Source organism: Aegilops tauschii, chromosome 5 (genome assembly GCF_002575655.3).
Source record: "Aegilops tauschii subsp. strangulata cultivar AL8/78 chromosome 5, Aet v6.0, whole genome shotgun sequence".
Taxonomy (NCBI): domain Eukaryota; kingdom Viridiplantae; phylum Streptophyta; class Magnoliopsida; order Poales; family Poaceae; genus Aegilops; species Aegilops tauschii.
In genome coordinates this window covers 82,420,414-82,434,612 of record NC_053039.3, presented here as the reverse complement: position 1 = coordinate 82,434,612, position 14,199 = coordinate 82,420,414, and the positions used below count along the sequence as shown (strand labels likewise).

The following is a 14,199-nucleotide window of genomic DNA, read 5'->3' as shown; positions in this document are numbered from 1 at the left end:
TGTATCCTCCCTATGCATCCGAATGAAGTTTTTGTTTGTGCATTCTGCTTAACCATTCAAGATTTATTTCATGCTGCCTACCACTAGCGGAGCTATGTTGAGGCCCGGGGGGCCGCTGCCCCCCAGCCTTGTGCCAACCTCCGAAGGAATTTTTTGTGTGAGGCTTAGATGAGATAATTTGTAGCAATTTACACCTCTAAATACTCGGGTTTTTGCATGGGGCCCCAGCAATTTGTATCAAGCTCCGCCACTGCTGTCTACATCGATCCCAATGTTCTACTGAATGTATATCCATACATAAATTTCTGTGTATACATCCAAGCAAATTTCATTCACCTTAGAATCAAATTCTTCAGTCGATGGAAACATAGTTCGATACGCTGAAATATAACCATTTAGATGGCTGTGCGGTCCTGACGGCAGTTGGAACAAGAGGAGGTGTTGCGATCCTCTGGGACAAGAGCACTGTGCAGATCGACACACGGGCTGTGGGTCTCTTCTCGATCACAGCCAAGGTCACCCTCCTGCAGTGCTCATCCTCTTTCTGGCTGACAACGGTATACGGCCCGGTCGATGATGGGCTCAAGGATTCTTTCCTGGCGGAGCTGATCCATTCTGCACCACCGCTAGGTGAGCCATGGATGCTTGCAGGCAACTTCAACATCATATACGAAGCAAGGGACAAAAGCAACTTAAATCTGAACCGGCGCATCATGGGCATGTTCAGAAGGGCGATCGACACGGCTGGCCTGAAGGAGATCAAGTGCAAAAACAGGCGCTTCACATGGTCAAATGAGCGACAAGATCCAACCCTGGTGAGCATTGACAAGATTTTCTGCAATGTCGAATGGGAGAGCCTCTTCCCCTCCCTCATGCTCATGGCTGCTTCGACTGCTTGCTCGGATCACTGTCCGCTAGTGCTGGCTGACACCACTGCCCCACCGAGGAGGGCCACCTTCAAATTTGAAGCATTTTGGCCGCGCTTCCCGCGCTTCAGAGAGACACTGGAACGGGCCTGGCAGCGGCCTGTTGCGTCAACGTGCCCCATCGCACGATTAAACACCAAACTGAAGCGGGCAGCTTTTGATCTCAAGATTTGGGCTCGTTCCCTGTTCAGTGATGCCAAAGTGCAGCTCCACCTTGCCGCTGAGGTTGTGCTCCGGCTGGATATAGCCCAAGAGGCACGCCGTCTGTCCCCCGCTGAATTTTGCCTCCGCAAGCAGCTCAAACTCAGGATCGTCGGCCTGGCGGCGATCGAGCGTGCACGCAAGCGTCAAGCATCCAGAGTATCCTGGCTCCGCGCAGGTGACGCCAAGACCGCCTTCTTCCAAGCGAAGACCAACTCCCGAGGCGCAAAAACCACATCCACTCGCTGCAGACTGAAGCTGGTCTGGCCACTGCGCACGGCGACAAGGCCACCATTGCTCACGCCCACTTCCTTCAGTTGCTCGGCACAAGGCGGCCACGCTCCTGCTCGATCAACTGGGACTCCATCCTGCTACCTTCGGTTGAGAATGTTGGAATCGACAACCCGTTCACAGAAACTGAAGTTTGGGAGGCGATCAAGGCATCCCCCTCTGAGAAGGCATCTGGACCTGACGGTTTCTCGGGCGCCTTCTACAGATCATGCTGGAGCCTAATTAAGCACGACATCATGGCTGTTTTCCACCATTTCTACAACTTAGCTGGGGGAGATTTTGCGGCCCTGAACTCTGCCATGATTGTGCTGCTGCCGAAGAAGGACGGGGCAACAAGTATGGCTGATTACAGACCCATCAGCCTTATTCACTCCATCGCAAAGCTCATCGCCAAGGTGCTATCCATGAGGCTGGCCCCTGTCATCTGCACTCTGATCTCGCCTGCCCAAACTGCCTTTCAGCGCACTAAGTGCATCCATGACAGTTTCCTTTATGTCCAAAACGCCGTCAGAGCCCTGCATCGCCGCAAAACACCTGCCCTGCTTCTGAAATTAGACATAGCCAAGGCATTTGACAGCATCTCTTGGGAATATATGTTTGAACTCCTCCAAAGAATGGGCTTCCCTGCTCGATGGCGAGACTGGATTGCACTTCTGCTCTCTACATCCTCGTCGTCTTGCCTCCTGAATGGCTCTCCGGGCACCTCCATCATCCATCGCCGTGGGTTGCGCCAGGGGGGTCCGCTCTCGCCGCTGCTCTTCATCCTCTGCATCGATCCCCTGCATCGTCTTCTAGAGGTGGCAACCATGGCAGGCCAGCTCTCTCCTCTGCCTGATATGGCCGTGCGCATGCGTACAAGCCTGTATGCCGACGCTGTGATCTTCATCAACCCCGCAAGGATGGAGGTAGATGCCTGCTCAGCATTCTGCACCTCTTCGGCGAGGCCACAGGCCTGCACGTCAACCTGGCCAAGTCCTCGGCTGTGCCGATTAGCTGCGGCGACCTCGACCTCGGTTCCATCTTGCACAACTTTGGCGGCAGCGTGGCGTCACTACCCATCACGTACCTAGGCCTCCCAATCACCACCAGTAGGGTTCGTTTAGTCCACCTGCAGTTCATCCTAGATAGGATTCGTGCGCGCCTCGCTGGTTGGAAGGGCAGACTCATGCATATCGCCGGCCGAAGGGTGCTCGTCCGCTGCGTCCTCTCCGCTATGCCGACGTTCGCCCTCACGGTTCTGAGAGCACCAAAGAAGTTTTTCAAGGAGGTAGATAAAGCCAGATGTCGTTTCCTCTGGGCACAAGACGAAGCAGCAACTAGAGGAAAGTGCAAGGTAGCATGGAGCGCGGTCACCACGCCGGAACCCCACGGAGGCCTCGGTATCCATGATCTGGACAAATTCGCGCGCGCCCTCCGTCTGCGCTGGCTCTGGCTCTCCTGGACCCATCCAGAGCAGCCATGGGTCGGCACGGACACACCATGCAACCTGCAGGATCGAGCCCTCTTCGCTGCCAACACGGCGGTCACCATCGGGGACGGCAAGACGGCGTCTTTCTGGTCAAGTCCCTGGCTAGACGGCAGGCCACTCCGGCTGGACTACCCCACCCTGTTCGCCCGCTCCATCCGCAAGAACAGGTCCGTCCGGGACGCGCTGCTCGACGGGCGATGGATCCTTGATCTCCGCCACGGGGAAACAAGCAGCATCGCGCCATCTGTGCTCCAGCTTGCAAGGGCGATTTGGAGAGCTGGCATCATCGGCATCATCATCAACAATGACCTCAGCGACACAATCCGCTGGACTGCTGCCACCTCCGGGCACTACTCCGCCCGCTCCGCCTACGCGGCACAATTCCAGGCGCCAATGGCACCCTTCCCCTCCAAGGACGTCTGGCGTATCTGGGCACCTGGGAAGCTCAAGATGTTCCTCTGGATGCTCCACCTGGACAGACTGTGGTGCAACAATCGCCTGCAGCGGCGTGGCTGGGAGAATAGCTACTTCTGTCAACTCTGCTTGCGAAATTTGGAGTCCTCCTCCCACCTGTTCTGGGACTGCCCGATTGCCATCCAGGCCTGGACAATGGCGGCGTCTTGGCGGGGCTGCCACTCTCTGGCACACGCTACCTGGAGCTCCGGAACGACGACGACGGAAAGAGTGAGACTGATCACGGATGCGGCAAGGCCAACCGACAGGAAGGGCACCAGATCCATTCTTGTGCTCATTGGCTGGCACATATGGCTTGAGCGTAACGCATGCACCTTCCGCGGTAAGACGCCGTGCTCTCGCTCCATCATCGAAGCGTGCCGGCGTGACATGGAGCAATGGAGAATCGCAGGAGCAGCCTGCATAGAGCACCCCTTCGGGGATGTGCCGTGAGAGATATCCCCATTCCATCTGTGCCAGCATAGCCTCTAGGCTGGCCAACTGTACCTTTTCTATCTCACCCCACCGATCACTTGATCAAACTTGTTTCCCGCCCTCTCTCTGCTAATGAAATCAATGCCAGCTATGGCTGGATCTTTCAAAAAAAAACCATTTAGAAATTATTTCCTTCTAGATTGAAGCAAATCTGAGTTGTGATTGAAGCAAATTTGAATAGAATTAGAAATAAATTAAATTTCCTTTCCATGGAAGCAGAACTCCACGCAAGAAATTCTGCTACATATCAAATTCTGCAGTCGATGGAAACATAGTTTGATACGCTGAAACATAACCATTTAGAAATAATTTCCTTCTAGATTGAAGCAAATCTCGGTTATGATGGAAGCAATTTTGAATAGTATTAGAAATAAATTAAATTTACTTTCCATGGAAGCAGAACTCCACGCAAGAATTTCTGCTACAGTTATTAGTTTCCTTCAAACAAGATTTAGTTTCCTAGAAATCTGGCAGCTAAAATCGCGGGCACTTAATTATCTACCCCACGTAATTAGCAGCTTTTTGTTTGGAAACTCTGTGAGGAGAGGTGGGAAGCAGCCTCATGCTAATCCAACGACCCACAGGCTCTAATCCAACGGTTACTTGTTGGTCTGATAGAGTGCTGGCATCAGTAGTCTGATGCCTAGCGGTGCCTGGCAGGCGGCAGCTATACGTCTGCTCCTGATTTTTGGATGCCAAAACCAGGAATCCTAGTTGGAAAAAAGTTCGAGTCATGGCTGAGCCAAGTTCGCGTTGCACAGCCAGATGAGATTGGTTCAGCTGTACACGGACGCTCTTCTTTTTTTTCAGGGAAGGCATTATGACTAGCTTTATTGATTTTGAACACAAATTATATTGTCCATTAAATAGTTGACCAAGAAGCCCAAAGGTTCATCAAATTTATAGCTAGCTCATAAGCTAAAGAATTAGCCTGACGCAAACTATGCTTAAAGATAACATTCCCAATCCACGTTGTCGTATCCACACATTCCACGCAGATTGTTGTTGCCACATCCCAGTATCCCACCATTGCGCTTCCTCAATGCATAATTCAATAACATTCATAGAATCTAATTCGGCCTCAGCCCAATTGAATCCCACCATTGTGTTTCCTCAGTGCATAATTCAATGACATTCGTAGAATCCGATTCGGCCTCAACTGATTCAACCACATGGCATTATTACTCCTATAAAGGATGTTGCAGTATCTCTCTCCTAGGGGCTTTGCCGCGAGAGAGTGCCCTCTGTGCCGTCCGTTGCGCCCTGACCTCACGTGATTGGCTCTCTAGCGCACTTCGACACATCCAATCTCCACGGCCCTGCACATGGGCGTTTTCCTCGGGGCCCATTATGTGTGGGCCGTGGGCGCAATCGAGATCACCTCTCTTTTTTTCAGTCATGCCCGTGTGTGCAGGCTCGAGCGCTCGTCCGCGCATGCTGGGCGAGGCCGGGTCGCCCTTTCAGCGGCCAGCAACATAGTCCTGCTCGAGCCATTCTAGGTATTCCCATGCCCTCTCCCATAACTCTCTTGGCTCGATCTTCCTTACTCTCGTGGGGAGAGGTTGGGGTGGGAACGATCGCCATGACATGGACGATGGGGTGGCTTCGTCGGCAGGGGCTGCTTGGTGTGACCGAGAGGGCCCATTAGAATGTGTATGTCCCGGTGAGGAATGGAGGCGGGTTTAGGCTAGCCATAGTGGGGGTAATTTAGGTAGTAACTTAACACATCCCAAAATAATTTTGCTTATGTGGCAACTATTTAATGAGGAAAGAGGTGCTTGTGGTAACATAATATGTTACTGTAACATAGCGCTTTCCGAGGCAAAATGAGTCTATGAGCTAATAAATGAAGCAATCTATGACACTACAACTACGTTACTTTGCACTATGGAGATAGTAACTTAGACTAGTGTCATATGCATGACACTAGTATAAGTTACTCCCCACTATGACCAGCCTTAGCACACGCCAATCGAAGCGGGTGAGATACTAATTGATTTTCTTCCCGCTACAGCCCGTGCGTGTGCATGCGGGTTTGTCCCCCGCTTGCTTGGTGTGGGGATAGTAAGGTCGTTGGAGAGCTGGTGTTCAGACGATGAGGGTTGTATAAATTGCATGGAAGTGGCCATATAGGGTGGTTGTCTTGTGTAGTCAGTCCTTTCTAAGCCTTGTCTTTTCATGTGTTGTTTGTTTGCATCTATTATGCCAGTACCATAATAGTCCTTCTTGAACGTGCGAACTCGCATGGAGATGATCCACGTTTCAAGAAAATTCCTATTGTAGACCATGTTCGAGAGGATCGGACTTTCACAACTGTGGTACTTCCGTCGGACCCAAAATGGCGATCTTTCACGAATTGAAGGGGGATTCCATGAAGAACACGAAGAAATCACAAGAGGTACACTCAAGAACAAGTCCGATCACACATCCACTAGACTCAAATCCACACAAGATCCACAAAGGTACATGAACAACAAGAGGAATAAGGATAAATGATAAGGTTCATCCCAAATCCAAGAGGAGATGAGGTCTTAATGATCTAGATAGATCCTTCCCTAGAAGGGGTCTTGATATCCACTAGGGATCTTCTCCTAAGAGGTCTTGGTCTCCATGGGAGAGGGCAGATAGGAACAGAACTCTCTAGATCATATCGTATCCTTTGCTAACCCTAAAATATGGTCTAGGGACGGAATATATAGGTGGCCGGGGTGAGGGGTGAAGATGAGGGCAACAGGGGCAATTCCCCGTCCAGCTCGCAGGTAGGCCCGTGCGCATGGGCTAAGTTAGCCCCGTGGGCACGGGGTCCCGTGTGCACGGAGTCTTTGGGGCCAGTGCGCACGGGATATCCAGGAACTCTCTAGATAGGCCATCCGCACGGGGTCCAGAGGGTCCGTGCGCATGGGGTCTTCTGATCCGTGCTTCTTCTTCCGGCTCCTAGACTCCTCCTTCCCTGCGTTCTCCTCGATGATGGTGTACATGTCCTCTTGAGCTTGGACTCCTCCTCGGTGAACATGTAGCTCCGCTCACACCTATCTATGCACACGAGAGAGGGTCAAGTAGTATTCCATCCTCGAAGGGTACAAATGGACACATGTAAAGGAGATGATTCACCTTTATATGCATGAAGTACATGCCGCGCGTGTCACTTGGCGAGGGGGCTCATGTCCATAGGATGCTCCGCATCACAAGTGGGAGACGCAGCAATCAATCTAGAGCGCAAGACGGCATCTGGTACGAGGGCACGCGCACGTATCAGATGCCTACGGCACCGTGGCGTCCAACACTCCAACTTTCGTTAAAGAGCCAACACCAGAGTCGGATAAGAGCAACTCGCAGGCATCCATCTTCGTCAATAGTAGCATCCACAAACCCTAGCCGCCGCCATTTCCATCTCCATCTCGATAGCCTCCTCACAAGTTAGCCATACTTTGTAACCGTGTATCGCTTCCGGCAACCATTGCAAGACATATTATCAATAAAGTATTCTCCATGATGTAGTCTTCAATAATTTGTTCTTGCGATCCGATCGCCATGTGTGAGTAATTTGGTAAGGTCATGGGTTGAGGCATAGCCTTGCAAACCTATGTATTTGTTGAAGGGATCGATGGAATGACATTGAACTAATGTCTCGTATGTGCAAAATAAATTGCTTCGTAGATGTATTTGGCGCATACTGTGATGTTTTTGTTTTGAAAGCAACTGCAATGACATCCCTTTGGGGAGATAACTGGCAATATGATATTGTGCACAATATTAGGGAACATGACGAGGTTTTCTTTCATTTCAGGAGAAGTTAAACATCTTTGTTCCCGTATGTTTACAGATAGATAAGGGATGTTAAAATGAACTTGCAGGGTAAGTATTCATGATTTGATAGAAAGAAATATTTTGACAGTGGCACAAGCAGTTCATCTAAAATATATGAGTATGATACACTCTTCTTTCACACGTGAGATGAAGGCTAGCGAGATAAGTTGCATTCTTGTAAGTAAGTACTTGTATGTTTATATATTGAAAACATGGTAATAACTAACAAAGGCTTAGGGCATCTCCAAGGCGGAGCCATAAACCTCCTGCAACTTTCCGGAACGCGGAAGCCATCCAATGCCGACTTGTATCGGTCCGTGGAGCGGTCCTGACGCGATTTCTTCGCAAACCGGAGACAAACGTGGGGGAGGTTTGCGAGAGTCCGGACCGATTCCAAGCCCGTTTTCTGACCGCCTTAGCCCACCGAAAACCCCTGCCCCCTCCCGCGCGCGCTCCCGCTCGGCGCCAGCTTCCCGCATTCATGCCGCTGTAGAGCGTGCCGCTCAACATTGAAAGCGGCTCAGGGCGGACGCGACCTCTCACTGCCTCCTCCATTGAAGCGACGCGCCGGCCGAGGGCGCCGCCCGCGGCGCGTCTTCTGTGTCCGCGCCTGTTCAATACTGGAGACGCGTGACTGGACGGGATGGGACGGCTATCTACCGCGCTCGTTCAATGTCTTCCTCCGTCTGTCTGCCGCCATTAAGAGGATCGCCGGCCGAGAAACTCACTCCAGCGCCGCGGATTAACGCACGGACTCTTGTCCTCACCGGAATCCGCTATATAAAGGCGGCCACACCTGGATAACTCCACACCACAACACCAGCCGCTCCACATCGCTCTCCCTTGCACTGCATCCGCCATGACCACCAGCGGAAAAGCACTGTGGGACAGTCTGTCGCCGGAGATGAAGCATGCGGTGGCCGCCTTTTGCCTCCACCTGGCATAGCCGTTGTGCCAGGGGGGGATCGAGGCCGGCTTGCCGGCTAGCTCACCGAGGTCGACGACGATGACACCACGATGGAGACGGGCTCCAACGACTCCACCCCGACTCCCACGCCTCTTGTGCACGCCGGCTTCACCATGGAGCAGGCGCAGGCGCAGTTCAACACCGCCATGGCGAAGGTGTAGCCTGCACCGGCGCCTTTGTCGGCGTTCCAGCAGGTGCAGGAGGAACAGCGGTACAACATGTTCCTCCTGGAGCAGCACCGGCTGGCGGAGGGCCAGATCTACGGTGAGCGCGCGAGCGACGAGGCCGTGGCGGCCATGGCCACAGCGAACCCAACTTCATGGCGAAGCAGCGTGCCATCTGATGGAAATATGCCCTAGAGGCAATAATAAAGTTTTTATTATTATATTTCCTTATTCATGATAAAAAAAAGGTTTATTATTCATGCTAGAATTGTATTGACCAGAAACTTAAATACATGTGTGGATACATAAACAAATACCATGTCCCTAGTGAGCCTCTATTAGACTAGCTCATTGATCAGAGATGGTTAAGGTTTCCTAACCATAGACATGAGTTTTCATTTAATAACGGGATCACATCATTAGGAGAATGATGTGATGGACAAGACCCAACCGTCAGCATAGCATATGATCGTTCAATTTATTGTTGCTGCTTTCTTAATGTCAAATACATGTTTCTTCTACCATGAGATCATGCAACTCCCGGACTCCAGAGGAATGCCTTGTGTGCCATCAAACGTCACAACGTATATGGGTGATCATAAAGGTGCTCTATAGGTATCTTTGAAGGTGTTTGTTGGGTTGGCATGGATCGAGACTGGGATTTGTCACTCCGTGTGACGGAGAGGTATCTCTGGGCCCTCTCGGTAATACAACATCACAAGAAGCTTGCAAGCAAAGTGACTAAGGAGTTAGATACAGGATGATGTATTACGGAACGAGTAAAGAGACTTGTCAGTAACGAGATTAAACTAGGTATGAAGATACCGACGATCGAATCTCGGGCAAGTAACATACCGACGGACGAAAGGAACTACTTATGTTGTCATAAAGGTTCGACCGATAAAGATCTTCGTAGAATATGTAGGAATCAATATGGGCATCCAGGTCCCGCTAGTGGCTATTGACCGGAGAAGCGTCTCGGTCATGTCTACATCATTCTCGAACCCTAGGGTCCGCACGCTTAACGTTCGTGGACGATATAGTATTATATGAGTTATGTATGTTGGTGACCAAATATTGTTCGGAGTCCTGGATGAGATCACGGATATGGCGAGGAGCTCCGGTATAGTCCGGAGGTAAAAACTGATATATGGATAATAGTGTTTAGTCTCCGGAAGGGGTTTTGGATGTTTCCCGAAATGTTCGGGTACGAGAACACTTTATTTGGGCCAAGGGGTAAAGCCCACAGGGCTTTAGGAAGGTGCAAAAGGCAGTTTTGCGGAGGCCAAGGGACCTGACGCCAGGGACCCTGGCGTCTGGTCCTGGAGTCCGAGAAGGACTCTTGCCTTGCAGGCAAAACTGACTTTGAGGAGGCTCTTTCTCCAAGAAACGACCCCAGGGCTCAACATATAAATAGAGGGGCAGGGCTAGCACCCGGAATACATCAAGATTCACCAAGCCGTGTGCCGGCAACCCCCACCCCTAGTTTATCCTCCATCATATTTTCCGTTGTGCTTGGCGAAGCCCTGCAGAGATTGTTCTTCAGCACCACCGTCACCGTGCCGTTGTGCTGCCGGAACTCATCTACTACTTCGCCCCTCTTCCTGGATCAAGAATGTAAGGACGTCATCGAGCTGAACGTGTGCTGAACGCGAAGGTGCCGTACGTTCGGTACTTGATCGGGACGGGCCATGAAGGTGTACAACTACATCAACCGCACTGATAATGCTTCCGCTTAGCGATCTACAAGGGTATGTACGTGCTCTCCCCGTCTCTTAGCTATGCATCTCCATGGATAGATCTTGCGTGTGCGTAGAAATTTTTTGTTTTCCATGCAACGTTCCCCAACAGCGGCATCAGAGCCAGGTCTATGCGTAGATGATATGCATGAGTAGAACACAAATGAGTTGTGGGCGATGATGTTCATACTGCTTCCCACCAACGTCTTATTTTGATTCGGCGCTATTGTGGGATGAAGCGGCTCGGACCAATCTTACATGTCCACGTACATGAGACCGGTTCCACCGACTGATGCAACTTGTTTTGCATAAGTTGGCTGGCGGGTGTCTATTTCTCTAACTTTAGTTGAATCGAATTTGACTACGGTCGGTCCTTGCAGAAGGTTAAAACAGCAAACTTGATAATCACCGTTGTGGTTTTTTCGTAGGTAAGAACGGTTCTTGCTAGTTACCCATAGTAGCCACGTAAAACTTGCAACAACAAAGTAGAAGACGTCTAACTTGTTTTTGCTGGGTATGTTGTGATGTGATATGGTCAAGACGTGATGTGATATACATTGTTGTATGTGATGATCATGTTTTGTAATATCGACAACCGGCAGGAGCCTTAGGCTTGTCTTTTAATTATTGTATGGCATGTGTGCCAATCATTAAGCGCCATGTAATTGCTTTACTTTATCGCTATGCGTTAGCAATAGTTGTAGAAGCAATAGTTGCCGAGACGACCCCGACGTAACGATGGAGATCAAGGTGTCGCACCGGTGGCGATGGAGATCATGACGTTGCTTTGGAGATGGAGATCAAAAGCACAAGATGATGATGGCCATATCATGTCACATATATTGATTGCATGTGATGTTTATCCTTTATGCATCTTATTTTGCTTAGAACGACGGTAGCATTATAAGATGATCCCTTCACTTAATTTCAACATAAAAGTGTTATCCCCGAGTATGTGATGCGGCTTGAACTACATCGGTATTTCCCCAAAGAGGAAGAGATGATGCAGCACATCTACAGTAGGTATTTCCCTCAGTGATGAGACCAAGGTTATCAAACCAGTAGGAGAACCATGCAACACTATGTAAACGGTACCTGCACACAAAGAACAAATATTTGCAACCCGACGTTTAAGAGGGGTTGTCAATCCCTCCCGGGTAAAAAGATAGATAAAATTGTAGTAGATTGGATAAATAGATCTCGCGGGAACGCGAAATAAATTAAGTAAAAAAAGTGCAGCAAGGTATTTTAGGGTTTTTGGATTAATAGATCTAAAAATAAAAGAAAATAAAAATAGATCTCAAAGGCAAATATGATAAAGAAGAGACCCGGGGGCCATAGATTTCACTAGTGGCTTCTCTCGAGAAAAATAGCATACTGTGGGTAAACAAATTACTGTTGGGCAATTGATAGAACTTCAAATACTTATGACGATATTCAGGCAATGATCATTATATAGGCATCACGTCCAAGATTAGTAGACCGACTCCTGCCTGCATCTACTACTATTACTCCACACATCGACCGCTATCCAGCATGCATCTAGTATATTAAGTGAAGGAAATATGCCCTAGAGGCAATAATAAAGTTGTTATTTATATTTCCTTATATTATGATAAATGTTTATTATTCATGCTAGAATTGTATTAACCGGAAACTTGATACATGTGTGGATACATAGACAAAACACAGTGTCCCTAGTATGCCTCTACTAGACTAGCTCGTTAATCAAAGATGGTTAAGTTTCCTAACCATAGACATGTGTTGTCATTTGATGAACGGGATCGCATCATTAGGAGAATGATGTGATGGACAAGACCCATCCGTTAGCTCGGCATATTGATCGTTAAGTTTTATTGCTATTGCTTTCTTCATGACTTATACATATTCCTTTGACTATGAGATTATGCAACTCCCGAATACCGGAGGAACACCTTATGTGCTATCAAACGTCACAACGTAACTGGGTGATTATAAAGATGCTCTACAGGTGTCTCCGAAGGTGTTTGTTGGGTTGGCATAGATCAAGATTAGGATTTGTCACTCCAAGTATCGGAGAGGTATCTCTGGGCCCTCTCGGTAATGCACATCATGATAAGACTTGCAAGCAATGTGACTAATGAGTTAGTTACGGGATGATGCATTACCGAACGAGTAAAGAGACTTGCCGGTAACGAGATTGAACTAGGTATGAAGATACCGATGATCGAATCTCGGGCAAGTAACATACCGATGACAAAGGGAATGACGTATGTTGTCATTAAGGTTTGGCCGATAAAGAACTTCGCAGAATATGTAGGAACCAATATGAGCATCCAGGTTCCGCTCTTAGTTATTGACCAGAGAGGTGTCTCGGTCATGTCTACATAGTTCTTGAACCCGTAGGGACCGCATGCTTAACGCTCGATGACGATTTGTATTATGAGTTATTTGATTTGGTGACCGAAGAATGTTCGGAGTCCCGGATGAGATCACAGACATGACGAGGAGTCTCTAAATGGTCGAGAGGTAAATATTGATAGTATTCAGACACCGGAAGTGTTTCAAAATGTATCGGGTACGTATCGGAGTACCGGGGGGTTACGCGCACCCCCCCCCCCCATGAGAGGAGTCCGAATTGGATTAGGAGAGGGGGCGGAGCCCCCCGTTCCTTCTCCTCCTCCCTCTCCTTCCCCCTTTCGCCCTCCGATAAAAGGAAGGGGGTCGAATTGGACTAGGAGCCCAAGTGGGACTCCTCCCACTTGGGGCACCCCTAGGCCGGCCTCCTCCCCTCTCCCTCCTTTATATACCGGGGCAGGGGGGTGCCTCTAGGACACACCAATTGTTCCAAGCCGTGTGCGGCGCCCCCCTCCACAGTTTGCTCCTCCGGTCATATTGTCGTAGTGCTTAGGCGAAGCCCTGCGCGGATCACTTCACTATCACTGTCACCACGCCGTCGTGCTGACGAAACTCTCCCTCGACACTTTGTTGGATCAAGAGTTCGAGGGACGTCATCGAGCCGAACATGTGCTGAACTCGGAGGTGCCGTACGTTCGGTGCTTAATCAGTTGAATCGCGAAGACGTTCGACTACGACCGCGTTAACAAACGCTTCCGCTTTTGGTCTATGAGGGTACGTGGACACACTCTTCCCCTCTCGTTTCTATGCATCCTCTAGATAGATCTTGCGTGAGCGTAGGAATTTTTTTGAAATTGCATGCTTCGTTCCCCAACAGTGGCATCCGAGCCAGGTCTATGCGTAGATGATTTGCACGAGTAGAACACAAAGAGTTGTGGGCGATCATAGTCATACTGCTTACCACCAACATCTTATTTTGATTCGGCGGTATTGTTGGACGAAGCGGCCACCTTACATGACCACGTTCATGAGACCGGTTCCACCGACAGACATGCAACTTGTTTTGCATAAAGGTGGCTGGCGGGTGTCGGTTTCTCCAACTTTAGTTGAATCGAGTGTGGCTACGCCCGGTCCTTGTTGAAGGTTAAAACAGCACATACTTGACGAAACATTGTTGTGGTTTTGATGTGTAGGTAAGAACGGTTCTTACTAGAAGCCCGTAGCAGCCACGTAAAACTTGCCACAACAAAGTAGAGGACGTTTAACTTGTTTTTGCAGGGCATGTTGTGATGTGATATGGTCAAGACATGATTTGATATACGTTATTGTATGAGATGATCATGTTTTGTAA

The 14,199-nt window shown here is 49.5% G+C and overlaps 1 protein-coding gene across 1 annotated transcript; it reads left to right on the top strand.

Moving 5' to 3' along the window:
- Positions 1-216: 216 nt before the first annotated feature.
- Positions 217-3,792, top strand: LOC141022582 (uncharacterized). The gene is made up of 4 exons (XM_073498846.1): positions 217-285; positions 372-1,286; positions 1,379-1,813; positions 2,317-3,792. The coding sequence occupies exons 1-4, from the start codon at positions 217-219 to the stop codon at positions 3,790-3,792; spliced, it is 2,895 nt and encodes a 964-aa protein (XP_073354947.1).
- Positions 3,793-14,199: the final 10,407 nt, after the last annotated feature.